We start from the raw sequence: 15,154 nt of genomic DNA, 5'->3' as shown, positions 1-15,154 counted from the left end.
ATACTCAGCCAGATGCAGAAGATACAGACCAACAAACAAGCAGACAGAAACTAATCATCACACAAACAAGGTGATGTGAGGAAAAGTGCGCCTAAGTGCTTCCCTGTGGCCATGAACCAGCCTTCTTGAGCAGAGGGGTCCCTCCTTCCTGGCCAGCTTCCCAGGGTCCTGAGCTCTTCCGATACATGCCTCCACACCCCACTTTCTCTCTGAAAAACTCATTTCCTCTTCCTTGAGAGCAGGAAGGGAAGGGCTTAATCTGCAAACCCTTCAGGGAGGTGAGGGAAAATATTAACATCCCATCTTGCTTTACAAAGAATAGGAAGAATATAAAATAGGTGAAGTTTCTATATTAGTACAGTATGAGTGTTATTTTCCTGCCACAAATGGATTCAGAGTTTCCCGAATGGCGCCGTATTTCACCTAACAAATTACTCTTGTGCCAACTTCCAAAAAAGGCAAATGGTACTTGTTTTCCATGAAGGAAAGCTTTTCTGACTTAAAAAATAAAAGTGACTTTGGAAATTTCTAAAGAAGAATTTGAATACATACTTACATAAATGTCAATGATAATTTTGTTTCAAAGTTTTTATTTTTCTGGGAACCCTTGAGCACCATGCTTCTAGCTAATCTGATAAAATCATTTAGTCTATGTGCTCATGTTTCATCTCTTCCAGAATTTTTTTTTTAATCTACGATTTCTAAAGCCCACACCACATATCCTGGTCACCTTGGGCCGTCTCTCGCCCTTTGCTCTTTCATCCTCCTTCACAAATGCCACCAGGAGAGTCTAGACATCTGACTTCCTCATCGCTGGGGCTGAACTTCAGACAGTTACCACCAGGGAAAAGCCAAAGGAAAACAACTGCAGCCAAAAGTGTTTGAAGATTACTGGTATCACTGCAGTGTCCCTTCCAACTAGACCGCTGCCACGGAAATCCACATGTTTCTTTACAGATAGTGCTGACTTTTACACATCCAAGGGCCCTCAGGACTCAGTCTTATCAAAGGCCTCTCCTAGTCACAATAAAAACAAAAACTACAGAATTATGTGGTTTGGGACTTGCAGTGAGTGTCCTGTTCAATTTTCTCTTACCTAGAGGCCTTTATGGAGAAGGCAATGGCAACCCACTCCAGTACTCTTGCCTGGGAAATCCCATGGATGGAGGAGCCTGGTAGGCTACAGTCCATGGGGTCGCAAAGGGTTGGACACCCCTGAGCTACTTCACTTTTACTTTTCACTTTCATGTACTGGAGAGGGAAATGGCAACCCACTCCAGTGTTCTTGCCTGGAGAATCCCAGGGACGGGGGAGCCTGGTCGGCTGCCATCTGTGGGGTTGCACAGAGTTGGACATGACTGAAGCAACTCAGCAGCAGCAGCAGCAGAGGCCTTTAGGCGAGATTTTTTTTCTAAGTGAGTGGACTAAACTAAAAAATGGCTGAAAGATCCTGGTCTAACCCAATTCCTTGGCGACCTGCATTAGAGTGGTCCTTGGCCCACCTCTCCACCCCCACCAAGAAGTGTGATCTGTGGGAGAGACCACTTAAGTGCTGTGGTCCTCTGGGCTTGTTGTGGTTTCCGGTGGCCTCCCGGCCTCCACTGAGGCTCCAGTCCTCTATAGAGCAGCTCTCACAGACCTCTGATAGCCCTTTTTGGTCACATGAGGGGAACCGGCCAGACAGTAAGGTCACGATGTGGAGAGCAAAAGCTGGCGAGAGGGTGCTGGGCAGAGACGCCTAAGGGGCTCCCAATTGGCAGAATCAGAGTCCCAGCTCTCCAGACTGGCCACTGCCGTCTTAGGGAACAAGGAAGCTGTGAGGGGAATCTGTGTTGTTCTTTTTAGATTGTTCTGATTTTTATACTTCCCAGGACACCCAGGACCGTGTCTTATCAAAGGCTTTGCCTAGTTTATGAAAATATAACAGACACTACTACAAGTACTCTCTGTGACTACCACCAACTTGAACCCTGGGCTGGCTATTTTGAATCTCTGAGCTTTATCATGTTCAGGCATTCTTCCTACATGGAAACATACCTGATTTCCTGAATCACTTCTTAAAAGACACATTCCCAATGTATGACAAAAACCACTACAATATTGTAAAGTAATTAGCCTCCAACTAATAAGAATAAATGAAAAAAAAAAAAAAAATTTAAAACAAACAAAAAAAGACACATTCTCCTTTGGGGCCACTGAACCATGGTTTGGATCCAAAGTCACACCCTGCTGAAGGTATAGGAGGGTAAGCAGGCCGATGGGGCTGAAGGAGGCCTTCACTCCATGACACATCTTTGCTTTGCTTCTTCTCTTGGAAGGACAGGGGCAAGATTCCCCTCTCCCCTCCAGCTCAGAGGAGCCTCAGAGGAACCAACCCACAGACCTCCTTTCCTTTCAGATGCTGCCTCTTTGAGGTCATTGGGAAACAGCCGAAAGTCACGTTTTCTGAGTTTCCTTCTTTGTCCCTATTGCATTAGGACCTCTTGAGCCTGGAGTCTTACCTCCCAGATCTTATCCATTGGGTGAACTTCCAGCCAGGACTGAGAATGGGCTATGAGAGTAAAGACACTAAAAAAAATAGAAATATTTAAGTGGAGATGGAGAGACATCCTAAGCCAGCGCCACTCTCCAGCCATGTGACTTCTGTTGGAGATAGACTGGCCACTTTGGAAAATCCTAGTCAAATGAATGAGGTGTCAGGATGCATGAGTGTCCTAAGGGATGAGGGAGGGAAGGTTGTGGAGAAGAGCCTGGGTACACTTCTTGGCTTGACCACTTAGGCCCCTGACAAGTACATACTCCTTTTTTTTCCCTTTGAAAAAGTGGGGGCAGAATTATTAATTTGCTTACTGGATTAGCATCAGGAGGTGGATTTGGTTCATAATTCAAGATGGCAGGCTTGGCATGTGTTTGTCTCCGCTCATCTCTAATACCCTCGTTAGGATAAGAGCCATGAATTAAAAATAGTGAAAACTAACAACAGAAAAAAGAAAAGTACAGGAATTATGAGTGGCTGAAACATCCCAATAATTTCAGTAAGATGGAGGGTGGTTGGAAAGTGCTGATAGACGAAACAAAGTGGAGGAGAGTGGGCTCTGAAGTGTGTGCATGGGGCTGAGAGTAGGCGAGCCCCTGGACTTGGAACTTGGCAAACTTGGCACAGTCATGGAGTCTGCAGATTCAGAGTGGGCAGGATGGAAGAAGGCAGAGATGACAGACAGGTGGAGCTGGAGGGGTCATACAGCGCAGCCCTTTACCTTGGGCTTCTCTCCATGCCTTGAGGGACCGTCAGCTGGTGTGGGTGGGCACCCAGGGGGTAAGCCCCACTGCTGGCTCCAGGCTCGCTTGCCACAAACTGAAATGATCCAATAAAGATACAAACACTGCTAGAACTATGAAAAGTTGGGGAGAAGAGGGAGAGAGAGGGGACCTGAACAAGTGAGCTAAATCCTCCTCTATCGTGGCACACAGTCAAAAGTGATAAATCAAGAAATTGCAAAACAAGAATTTTATTTTGAGATATGTGGATGTAATCAACAGAAACACTAAAAACAGTATGTCCCTGGACTGTAGTACTTGTGGTAGGCTGCACTTGAGCATAGGGCTGGCCTTGTCATTCTTAGTCCTTCCATATGACAATTTTTTTAAAAACATGTGCATGAATTCGAAATAAAAGAAAAAAGTGAAAATAAATGTAAGTGGATTTGTGATTAAGTAGGAGGGATCCCAGCTGACTGTGAAAAGGAGCTTCTGAATGGCAGTGTGGCTCAAACCCCGCTGGGTCATCACCGTGGCTGGGCAGCTCTGGTGCTGCCCAAGAGACATGCAAGCCTCCAGCTGTTCCTGCCTCCCTGCACCAGTCCGCTCCAGCCTGGAGAGGAGGAGCAACAAGGATTCTGGGGCCAGATCTTGACCCACAGAGGTTGGAGGAACTAAAGCAAGTGGCATCTCTAAGACTCCTGTCACTTAGGAGAACTGCAAGCAGCCATCCTCTGAGCTCTCCTTGCACTGCTGGGCAGGGCAAGATTAAGGTTTCCCTGAGCTCTTCTTTACTTTTTCTTCTCACTCTTCCTCCTTCCTTCTTCCTTCTTTCCTTCCTTCCAAATAGCTCCATTTAGACTCCTGACATCTACTGTTTAAGGGTGGGAACATTGATCTAAACTGGGAGATCACAGCCTGTGTCCCAGTCCAGCCCCATCTCCTGCTCCCGAATGGCTTTCTTCCAACTCCTGGTTCCCATATGTGGGTAAAACTATCTCAGAGACATCACATCTGGTGAACCTAAGGCATCGGCTGAATTTTCTAGAGTTTTGTTTTCATTGGGATGCATGTGGACAAAACCAGAGTTTGTTGACAGCAGAGTCAGTGATTAGATGGGTAGTAATCCTGTGAGGACCACATTTCAGAAATTCTAGTGTCCCTATCATTCTAATTAGGTGCTTCAGATCATAGTTCTCTGTTTAGTTCAGAAAAGAAGGTCATGAACCTGCATAGCAGAAGAAACTATGGCTGGGCTGGACTTTGACCCTTTCTTGTTCACCCTGAGCTATAAAGGTTTCACTCTTTGTCCTAACGGTTTACCCTTAGAGTCTGATTATTTACTTACATAGAGCTCTGAAGTTTGGCTGGGGCCTAGGGTCCCACTCTGAACCCTCGCTTGGTGTCTCAGCATCTTTCAGCCGTTCTTAGCTCCTTGGCAAAAGTGGTGAAAAGAGTCATCTCTATTAGAAGAAAGATCTTCATGACTACTCCAATGTCTCTGCTTCCTTCCTGTCTGAATTTCCTCTCCATGTTTGTTAAGATTGGAAAAAGAATAGAGCAGTGAACGTGAACAGTTAGACATTTTAGAGCTTCCCGTCCACCACACCCTGCCAGAATGTTGTTCCCTTGCATTAACTTTCCCTTCGCACTTCCTTCTACAAGATGTGCCTGAAGACTTGTATAGTTTTAACACACACACACACACACATGAAAAGCTAGACGTTTACATTAACACACACACTTAAATATCTACTTGGATTTTGATTGTTTCAAAGTGAACTCTTTAACAGATTTATTCCAATGACACTGCCAATGCTCATAGGTTTTTTTTTTTTTTTTAAACTGTTTGTGGAATTCCCTTCAAAGCCTCAGAAGATTATTTTGAATACCTTCCTGGTTGCAAATCATTTTGAAGTTAAATTTTCCTTAAATCAACTTTTTTGAGGTATAGTTTACATATTATAGGGCTTCCTTGGTGGCTCAGATGGTTAAGAATCTGCCTGCAATGCAGGAGACCTGGGTTTGATCCCTGGATTGAGAAGATCCACTCCAATATTACTGCCTGGAGAATTCCGTGGACAGAGGAACCTGGTAGGCTACAATCCATGAGGTCACAAAGAGTCAGACACGACTGAGCGACTAACACTTCATTTAACTTTACATATAATAAAGTGCACAGATTTTAAATGATTGATGAATTGCTTGTACACTGATTAAAAGCAATGCTGAAGGAGAAATTTATAATGATTGAGGAAAGACCATTGGAACAAACCTGCAGCTTCTCAAATGGCTCCTCTGATGGACATATATTCTGGAAGAGAGTTCATCAGTTAGACACTTTAAAGACCTATTCATTCACTTGACAATGAATGAGCCCCAATTAAGGACTAGGCATTGTTCCAGACAAGAGGACATGGCATCTTGAAAAACACACATCATTTTTCCTCTGTGAATTCTGGATTTTGGTGGGGGTGATGACTATAAGTGATAAATTCATGATGTATTAGGAAGCAATTCAGTTCACTTCAGTTGCTCAGACATGTCCGACACTTTGTGACCTCGTGAACAGGCTTACCTGTCCATCATCAACTCCCGGAGCTTGCTCAAACTCATGTCCATCGAGTCAGTGATGCCATCCAACCATCTCATCCTCCGTTGTTCCCTTTTTCTCCTGCTTTCAATATTTTCCAGCATCAGGGTCTTTTCTAATGAGCCAGTTCTTCACATCAGGTGGCCAGAAGTATTGGAGCTTCAGCTTCAGCATCAGTCCTTCCAACGAGCATTTAGGGTTGATTTCCTTTAGGATTGACTGGTTGGATCTCCTTGCAGTCCAAGGGACTCCCAAGAGTCTTCTCCAGCACCACAGTTCAAAAGCATCAATTCTTCGGCACTCAGCCTTCTTTATGGTCCATCTCTCACATCTATACACGACTACTGGAAAAACCATAGCTTTGACCAGACAGATTTTTGTCGGCAAAGTAATGTCTCTGCTTTTTAATATGCTATCAAGGCTTATCATAGCTTTTCTTCTGAGGAGCAAGTGTCTTTCAGTTGCACGGCTGCAGTCACCATCTGCAGTGGTTTTGGAGCCAAGAAAATAAAGCCCGTCACTGTTTTCATTGTTTCCCCATGTATTTGCCATGAAGTGATGGGGCCAGATGGCATGACCTTAGTTTTTGAATGCTGAGTTTTAAACCAGCTTTTTCACTCTCCTAGGAAGCAATAACTGCTATGAAAAGGAAAAAAGTGGAGTGAGGAGACAGAAAATGCTGGTGGGCTATTTTTAAAAAGATAATACAGCCATGTAATATATCTTTATTTTCTTTTCCTTTTGTGAGGAAATCTCAAGACCCAGATTCTACCATAAGCTACTTTTAAAAGGGACATGGAATCCTTCCATAAACTGTATTCTGCAGAATGCTAGAGTCTGTAGATATTTCATATATATACAGGGGGTCACATGGCTAAAGAAGCCATGGAGAAAGTTGGGTAAAACAAAGCGAAAAGCCAGTCTTTACTGAAGGTTTTCTTAGAGACTTTAATATGCTAATACAAACTGTAAATATTCACAAGGAAGGATGGTGGCATGCAAAGTTTTCCAAACTTTTTTCTCCTGGGAATCCTTTCAACTTTGATCATCTCAAACAAGTGGTGATCTGCCTAACACATTGTGGGAAATTCTGTCCTAGAGTTTTCATTCCACAGGAGATGGGAAAGCAACAGAGAGGTTCAATTAATTGGGCGGGAGGGAGAGATGGGAGCCTGGGCTTATTAACTATCTCTCCAGAATGTGGAGCACACGCTGTGGGTCAAGCAGGTCTCCAGGACTTTAAACACAGACCCTTTTATGCAAGCCTCCCAAGGCAGTGGAAACAGGTATTGTCAAAGCTCCTGTTTGCTAGTGGGGAAACTGCTGTCAGAGGGTCAAATACATAGTCAGAGATCATGCCATTCATTACAGAGTCAGGATGTGAGCTTCGGCTTGTTTGAGTCCCAAACCCCAGCTATCAACCCACAACACCATGTTGTCTAAATGGTGGTGGAGGATGGGTTGCAGCCTAATGAGCAAACCTCTCCTTCTCCCACCAGTCCATCTCCTTATGCTCATAAGCCCCACAGTCTCACAAGGGATGGATTTCTATCTGTCCTGCATGGTGTCAAGTGTTTGCTGCTCATGTCACACTGGTCATGGAGCAGGTACTTGATAAGTTCAAGTAGCCTGAGTCCTGTCCATGTAAGCTCAGTAGTGAAACCAGATGGCTGTGACCTTGAGCTGCTCTGGACAGAAATCTACTGGAACCTTCTCTCCACTTCTGTCTCGTTACCCAGCATCTTCTCCCCACCTTTCCCTCCCCTGCAGCCACAGATCTCATTCCTCTTCATCTGCTGAGTCCACTGGAACCTGGGGTCTCAGATACACACCAGCACTTCTGCTGGGGCACCTGTAAGGGACCCCAACCTGTCAGAGCCGCAGTGGCTGAGAGCTGGCGGTGCAGTAGGCTTTGCTGGGGTGTGAGGTGAGAAAGGCGCCCCCTAGCTCTAGGTGGAGCCTTCCACCTCATGTCTGCAGGGATTTTTGTGTTTACTGGAAAGAGCAAAGACATATCTTTCAGGAAAAGATATGAGACAGATTTTTTCCCCAGCGTTCTCACCTTTCTCTCCTGGGACTGCTAGGGAACCAAGCAGAGATTGTGTGTGCTTCGTCCCTTAGTCATGTCCGACTCTGAAACCCCATGGACTGTAGCCCACCAGGCTCCTCTGCCCATGGGTGTTCACCAGGCAAGAATACTGGAGTGGGTTGCCATGCCCTCTTCCAGGGGATCTTCCCAACCCAGGGATTGAACTCAGTTTTTCCACATTGCAGGCAGATTCTTTACCATCTGAGCCGCCAATCAGCTGCTCAAGTAGAGACTAGTCACTCCTGTTAATTCATTACTGATTTGGTTAGAGGGAGACTGGTATTTTTGAACTTTATATGCAGTAACTTGGGTGTTCCAAACCTGAACTCCTGTCCCCTCTCTCTATCTGCACTCCTCCTCCTGGGTCCCTGTCTCATGCACAGACTTGACCCCTTCCTGGCCCTCAGGCTGGAAACTCTGCCCCTTTTCTTCCGCCTCAAATCAAGGACAAGAGCCTTGTCAACTCAACCTCTGCAGGAACCTCTAAGCTGCCACTACCTGCCTCCCCACTGCCTTGGACATTGGCCCAGCCCTCAGTGTCTCTCCTCAGGCTGCTCTGAGAGCCCTCAGCCCTCTGCTGGATGCCACCCTGAATGCCAGTCACATGCCAAGCCATCCGCAAGACTCTGCGCAAAAGTCAGCATCAGGTGACAGGACTTTCGGAGGCTACTTTGAACTGGACACATGTCTGAGCCCTGTGCTGGGCAAGGGAACCACTGAAGGGTTATCCAGACAGAAAGATGATTTTGTGAAGACTGAGCAAAGATGCAGACACTGAGTGTGTGCTCTGGGGTAGTGTGTGACCTTGATGGAGTTTGAAGGACAAGAGGTTCTAGCTCTAGTGCTACATAACAAAGCAGCCCCAAACTTAGTGCTTAAAACAATGGCAACATTTAGTTTGCTCATGGATCTGCCATCTGTGGAAGGCTTCAATGCCAGGGCATAGCTCACCTGGCATTGAAGGCTGGAATCCTGAGCTGGCTGCAGGCTGAAACTTTAACTGGACTGATCGGCTGGAGCATCACCATGGGGATCCCCATGAGTAGGGAAGAGCGGCTTCCTTATAATGTGATGCCTGGGGTCTAAGATCCCATGAAAGAGCTGGGGGATTCACTATTAACTTTCAGGACTTAGCCACAGAGATCACAGAGCATCACTCCTGCTTCCTTCTCTTTTTTAGAAGGAAATAGGTAAGATTGGCCCATATTGAAAGGAAGAGAACACAGATCCCACTTCTTGATGGATGAATGTCATTGTCACATTGTAAGAGGTATACGTGGGGCAGGAGACATTGGTGTAGCCATCTTTGTAAAATATGATCCATCTAGCAGAATATGGAGCCAAAGAGGCAGGCAGAATCCAGGACTTGTAGCATCTTGGATGACACTCCAAAGGGCATTGGTTTTCATCTTGTGAAAAGTGGGGAGCCAGTGAGAGGTATTAATCTGGGTGTACCTGGCTCATGCTGGTGTTTGATAAAGCTCTTCCTGGAGTGATGAGATGGAAGACTGGAAGGCGGCAGACAGGAGATCTGTGAGAGGCTGTTGAAAGAATCTGGGGGAGATAAAAGAGGGAGGGCCTGAAGCCAGACATAATCTGGAGGTGAGGGCAGGTCAAATGCAAGAGGCGCCAGATGAAATCACAGTGGCGCCAAATGTCAGAGGTGAGGACCATGCATCCAGGAGGATTTCCGGTTTCTGGCCTTAGGGCACTGAGCGAACATGATGGGGAATGAAGGGAAAAAACCGAAGAGCCTTGTGGGGGGAGGACATTGGGCCCTATTTAGGAAGCGATTAGTCTGGGGGAGGGGTCTGAGAATGTCCATATGGACATGTCCAGCACAGATTGTAATGCACTTGAGTGTAAAAACCCTGGGGGACGTTCTGGAGGAGAGTCTGAAATGTGGGTACCACAAATGGGGCTTCCAATGCACACATGCAAAAAGGGCCCCGTGTCCAGGGAAGGTGACTACAGACAATTTGAGCCGGGCAGGTTGGGGCGGCATTAACCTTCAGGGGGTGATCGGAAGAAGATAATCTGGTAAGGCCTCCAAGACTAAACTGCCTGTATCCTGGACGTAGCAGGTGCTGTGGGCCTAGTGCCAGGCCCTCCAAGTGCCTGGCAGGCCCGGTCCTGGGCCTGCCTCTCACACAACGGAGCAGCCGTGGCAGGTTCCTGCCCTCATGAGCCCTTGGTCTCCTCAGCTCTGAGGCGCTAGGATCCCCCCTCTCTCCCTCTCTGGACATCTGTTTCCCCATTCGTAAGAGAGACTGGACCATTTTCCAAAGTACCTTTATCACAAAATGTTGAGAATTCCAGTGCATGAGAAGAAGCAGAGATGAGCCTCCGTGGGGAGGCAAGGGTGGCGAGTGGACAGGCTTCCCTCCTGCCAGCCATGAGGCAGATGGCTGTGACCTTGAGTTGCTCTGCAGAGAAATCTACTGGAACCTTCTCTCCACTTCTGTCTCGTTACCCAACATTTTCTGCCCACCTTTCCCTCCCCTGCAGCCACAGATCTCATTCCTCTTCATCTGCTGAGTCCACTGGAACCTGGGGTCTCAGATACACACCAGCACTTCTGCTGGGGCACCTGTAAGGGACCCCAACCTGTCAGAGCTGCAGTGGCTGAGAGCTGGTGGTGCAGTAGGCTTTGCTGGGGTGTGAGGTGAGAAAGGCGCCCCCTAGCTCTAGGTGGAGTCTTCCACCTCATGTCTGCAGGGATTTTTGTGTTTACTGGAAAGAGCAAAGACATATCTTTCGGGAAGAGATATGAGACAGATTTTTTCCCCAGCATCCTCACCTTTCTCTCCTGAGACTGCTAGGGAACCAAGCAGAGATTGTGTGTGCTTCGCCCCTTAGTCATGTCCGACTCTGCAACCCCATGGACTGTGCCCACCAGGCTCCTCTGCCCATGGGTGTGTTCACTAGGCAAGAGTACTGGAGTGGGCTGCCATGCCCTCCTCCAGGGGATATCCCCAACCCAGGGACTGAACCCAGTTTTTCCGCATTGCAGGCAGATTCTTTACCATCTGAGCCACCAACACTGCTTCTGCCCTCTCTCCCTGGCTTACAGTGTCTCCTAGCTGATCCTGGCTTCTGACCTCTCAGCCCGTCCTTCTTCCTTCTAATTTTGATTTGCATCACTGAGGGACAGTGTAGATTCCACAAGGCCTACTGTTCTGGGGTGGAGGCCACAGCCTCCCCCTCCCGGGAGCCCAGATGCAGTTAGATCTTCCCTTGACTTAGTGAAATTCAGGCGGACACAAGGACCCTCGCAGGCAGTTTCTGAGATGGGCTGAAAAGAAGGCAGGTTCAGGAGGGGAGTGGCAGTGCTTGGACAAGTGTCTGGTTTTGTGGTGTGTTGGCCACCTTAATTTGGATGTACGAGCAGGCAGCTTGGGCTGCACCCTGGGCTTCCAGAGGCTGTACATTGGCAGGTTGGAGAGGAGATGTCAGTTCTGACCCCAAAGCCTAGAGTGGGGCCCCTGTGGATGGCTGGCTTGGCTTAATAAGGAAATAGAAATGTGGGTGGATCCCTGTTGCTTTCCTGAGATGCCAGCTCTTCCAGTGAGGGAAGAGCTTTGGCAGACTAGGAAACATACTGGCACCCCGCCCTGCCCTGAAGGAAAAGTGCTGTCCTCAGAAGGGGCACTTCCAGGGGGTTTGGGGCTCTGAGCCTGCTCTCAGCCCGACAGCCAAGAACCCAGGAGCGCTGAGCCTGCAGCCAACTCCTGATGCCACGACCCCTCTCCACCCTTGCCACTGTGCTTCTGTCTCCATCAGCCACGGAAAGCACATTTGCTTGTCACATTTACTCACACCCACAGGGCAAGGCCTATGGGACAGGGCGGGATGCCTTCCCCAGGCCTTTATCTTCATCCAGAGGAGGAGCCAGCATGGTCACAAACACCTCGTATAAGAGATGGTAACAAGCTGGGCTGGGTGAGAGCCCGTCCTGCAGCCTCACTGGGGTATGAGAAGGGAGTCTTGGGGATGAGTGTTGATGGGGAAGGGGAATGGAGGCCTGGTCAAGAGGCGCGGAGCAGTGTGACCCCCCCTCCCCCGCTTGTTTGTGACATGAATGGACTGGGAGGGGGACCCTCAACCTTCACAGGACCCAGGAGGGAGGGCAGAGCTCTCAGAGAAAAATCTGATGAGTCAGACCTTTAAAGATGCTTCTCCAACCCTGTGGTTTCCCTGCCGTGTGATGGGAATGGCTGAAATCATGGGAATCACTGACATGCCTTGACCAAGGTCAGGGGTGAAACGGGTCTGAGGATGACGGCATTTCACCCTGGGATCACCTGATGGAGAACGTGTTCCCAGTGAACAAGGGAGGGAATGGGCCAGGCTGCCGGGCCTCTGTGCCCGAGAGTGGAGAGCAGAAGTGGGCAGCAGGGCTCACTGCCAGTCTCCTCCCAGGTGTTCGTGCTGTGCCATGGCCTCCTGCAGCTCTGCCAGCTCCTGTATAGTGCCTACTTCAAGAGCAGCCTCACCACCATCGAGAAGCGGTTTGGCCTCTCCAGTTCTTCCTCAGGTCTCATCTCCAGCTTGAATGAGGTAAGCAGGATGCTCCAGTCCACTGGAACCCAACCGAGCATCACCGTGCTCACGGGATCCAAGAGGGGGCTCTGGAGGAGCAGATCGGGGCAGGGGGCACGTGGGGGATGGACACAGTCAGATACATTTCCCCTGGCACCAGGCACTGAGCTGAGAGCCTCCGGCATTACCTGACCTCCTCACCACTCCACTGCGAGCAGGTGCTCTGCACCTCCTCCAACAGGTAAGGGCACCGGGGTTCAACAAGGTCAGCGGCTTGCCCGAGGTGTGCAGGCCTGCTGCCTCCAAACTCCGTGCCTCTGATTGAGTTCTGTGACCACCTACCAGTTGATGTGGCCTCCGTCCAGCCCCATCCAGAGGAAGACGAGCCGCAGGCATGCAGATAGGGGAGCAGCTCCCAGAGGCCAACTCAATGGCTTTGACTCCCAGATAGGGTCACAGGTCTATGACTTTCTGTCTTTTCTTTCCATGAGCCCACTGTTCTGGGGTGGAGGCCACAGCCTCCCCCTCCCGGGAGCCCAGGTGCAGTTAGATTTTCTGTTGACTTAGTGAAATTCAGGCCGATGCAGGGGCTCTCACGGGCAGTTTCTGAGATGAGCTGAAAAGAAGGCGGGAGGTCTCCCAGCAGCCCCCAACCACCACCTTCCAGCCAGCTCATCCCCCAGCCAGCTCCCTGCTGGAAACGCCCCTTTACCCTTCAGTCCTGTGCCCCGCCAGGCCCACACAGGGGTGCCCCTCAGGAACCGTCCCCGCCATGCCAGGGCAGATGCCCCTGCAGTCCTCGCAGGAGGACTGTCTTCACAGTAGTCATGTCTTTTAGGCAGAAAGCCTACCCAATACTGGTGGCCACACCGGATCGGAGCCCAGGTCTGTCTGACGGCCATCACCCCAGGCCTCCCTCTGATCCCCAAAGCGCCCGCCCTGCCCTTTGTCCACCAGCCCTGCTCTGCCCCAAAGCTAGTCCCTGGACACACTGCTGGAATCTCTACTGCTGCCTCTCTCGACACACACTCCACCTCCACGGACTTCCTCCACTGTGGTGGGCATGCCCTTGCACACGTACAACCCTGGGACCCATCAGTCATGCCTGCTCGCCTCATGGGCCTCAGACCCTCCTCTGAGCTCCCAGGCCCACGTGATATTTTCACTGTTTTCTGGATGTCTAATTTCTCTTTCCCAAACTGAGATGAGTTTTTCAACAATCAGGTTGTGGACATCCCTATGGGCATAGTTTGAGGCAAATATAAGAAAGTTAATTCCCTGAACCTAAGAATCCTGTGTGTGTGCTTTGTATGAAAATGTGCATGTCTCTGTGTGTATGTCTGTTTCTACATGTGTCTGAGTCTGTGTGTGTGTCTGTGTGTATGACTGTGTGTGTCTGTGATCTGTGTGTATATTTGTGTACCTGTCTGTGTGTATTTGTGTATCTGTGTGTGTCTGGATGTGTATCTGTGTGTGTTGAAGGGAAGTGAATGGGTGAATGTGTGGAGTAGGTAGGATAGGAACTCAGCCAAGGGGTCTTCAACAATCCCATCGATTCTTTTTTTTTTTTTTAATTTTTTGAAAAATTTATTATTTATTTATTTGGCTGCACCATATCTTAGTTGTTTCATGCAGAATCTTTGATCTTCATTGCAGCATGAGGGATCTTTAGTTGTGGCATGTGGAATCTAGTTCCCTGATCAAGGATCAAACCTGGGCCCCCTGCATTGGGAGTATATGGAGTCTTAGCCACTGGACCACCAGGGAAGTCCCAATCCTATTGATTCTGACCCCAGCATTTAAAAACAGACTAGGAAAGTAGGGGTCTTACTGGGAGAGCAGAGAGCAGCCAAAGGGAGGGAGCTTCATGGTCAAGCTCGAGGCTCCCAGCTTTTGGGGCGGGCAGCAAGGAACTGGCCTGGCTTCTTGAACAGAGCCAGGGCTGGGTGTATAGTCAGTGAAGATGAACCCTCTGGAGAGCCTGGGAGACACCTGAGGCAGAGGACGGTGCATCCCGAAGTCAGGCGGCTAGGAGGCCTTCACTAAGCCAGGCTTGAGCAGCTGGGGAAGAAGAGGGCCCTGGTGATCCTGCAAAGGAAGAAAAGACAGGATTTGGTAGCTGCTTAAGCACAGAATTGAAGGCTAAGTGAAGTGAAAGTTGCTTAGTTGTGTCCGACTCTTTGCAACATCATGGACTACACTGTCCATGGACTTCTCCAGGCCAGAATACTGGAGGGGATAGCCTTTTCCTTCTCCAGGGGATCTTCCCAACCTAGGGATTGAACCCAGGTCTCCCACATTGCAGGCAGATTCTTTGCCAGCCGAGCCACAAGGGGATTGAAGGCACCACAGACCAAAAGGCAGCTGCCTATCAGAAGCCTGAGGGGTGTGAGAAAGAACAGGCCTGGTGGAGGGGAAGGCGAACCCATCTGATCGCCTGGCGTGTGCAGCCAGCTTCCAGAGGTGGGAGCCTTCATGCTGCAGGCCAGTCTCCAAGCCAGTGGGGCCCAGCGGTGAGGGCAAGGGGAGACAGGCTTGGTCGGACCAGGCCAGCAGCAGGAGGAGGGGCTTGGCTGGCAGGGAAGATGTCAGCATCTGCCAGTGAAGCACCAGCTTCACCTACAATAGCCCTTAATGCCCAATGTGGTTTGCCCTGGGTCCCTTTGTTTTGA

General features: G+C 49.2%; 1 protein-coding gene across 1 annotated transcript in view; it reads left to right on the top strand.

Moving 5' to 3' along the window:
• Nucleotides 1–15,154, top strand: part of SLCO2A1 (solute carrier organic anion transporter family member 2A1) — an 83,602-nt gene that overhangs the window by 28,654 nt on the left and 39,794 nt on the right. The window contains exon 2 of the mRNA XM_043874696.1: nt 12,363–12,500. Coding sequence (XP_043730631.1) covers nt 12,363–12,500 — 138 coding nt within the window. The remainder of the gene's footprint in view (nt 1–12,362; nt 12,501–15,154) is intronic.

Source organism: Cervus elaphus, chromosome 19 (genome assembly GCF_910594005.1).
Source record: "Cervus elaphus chromosome 19, mCerEla1.1, whole genome shotgun sequence".
NCBI lineage: Eukaryota > Metazoa > Chordata > Mammalia > Artiodactyla > Cervidae > Cervus > Cervus elaphus.
The sequence above is the reverse complement of the archived record's forward strand: the minus strand, read 5'-3'. Positions and strand labels throughout refer to the sequence as shown.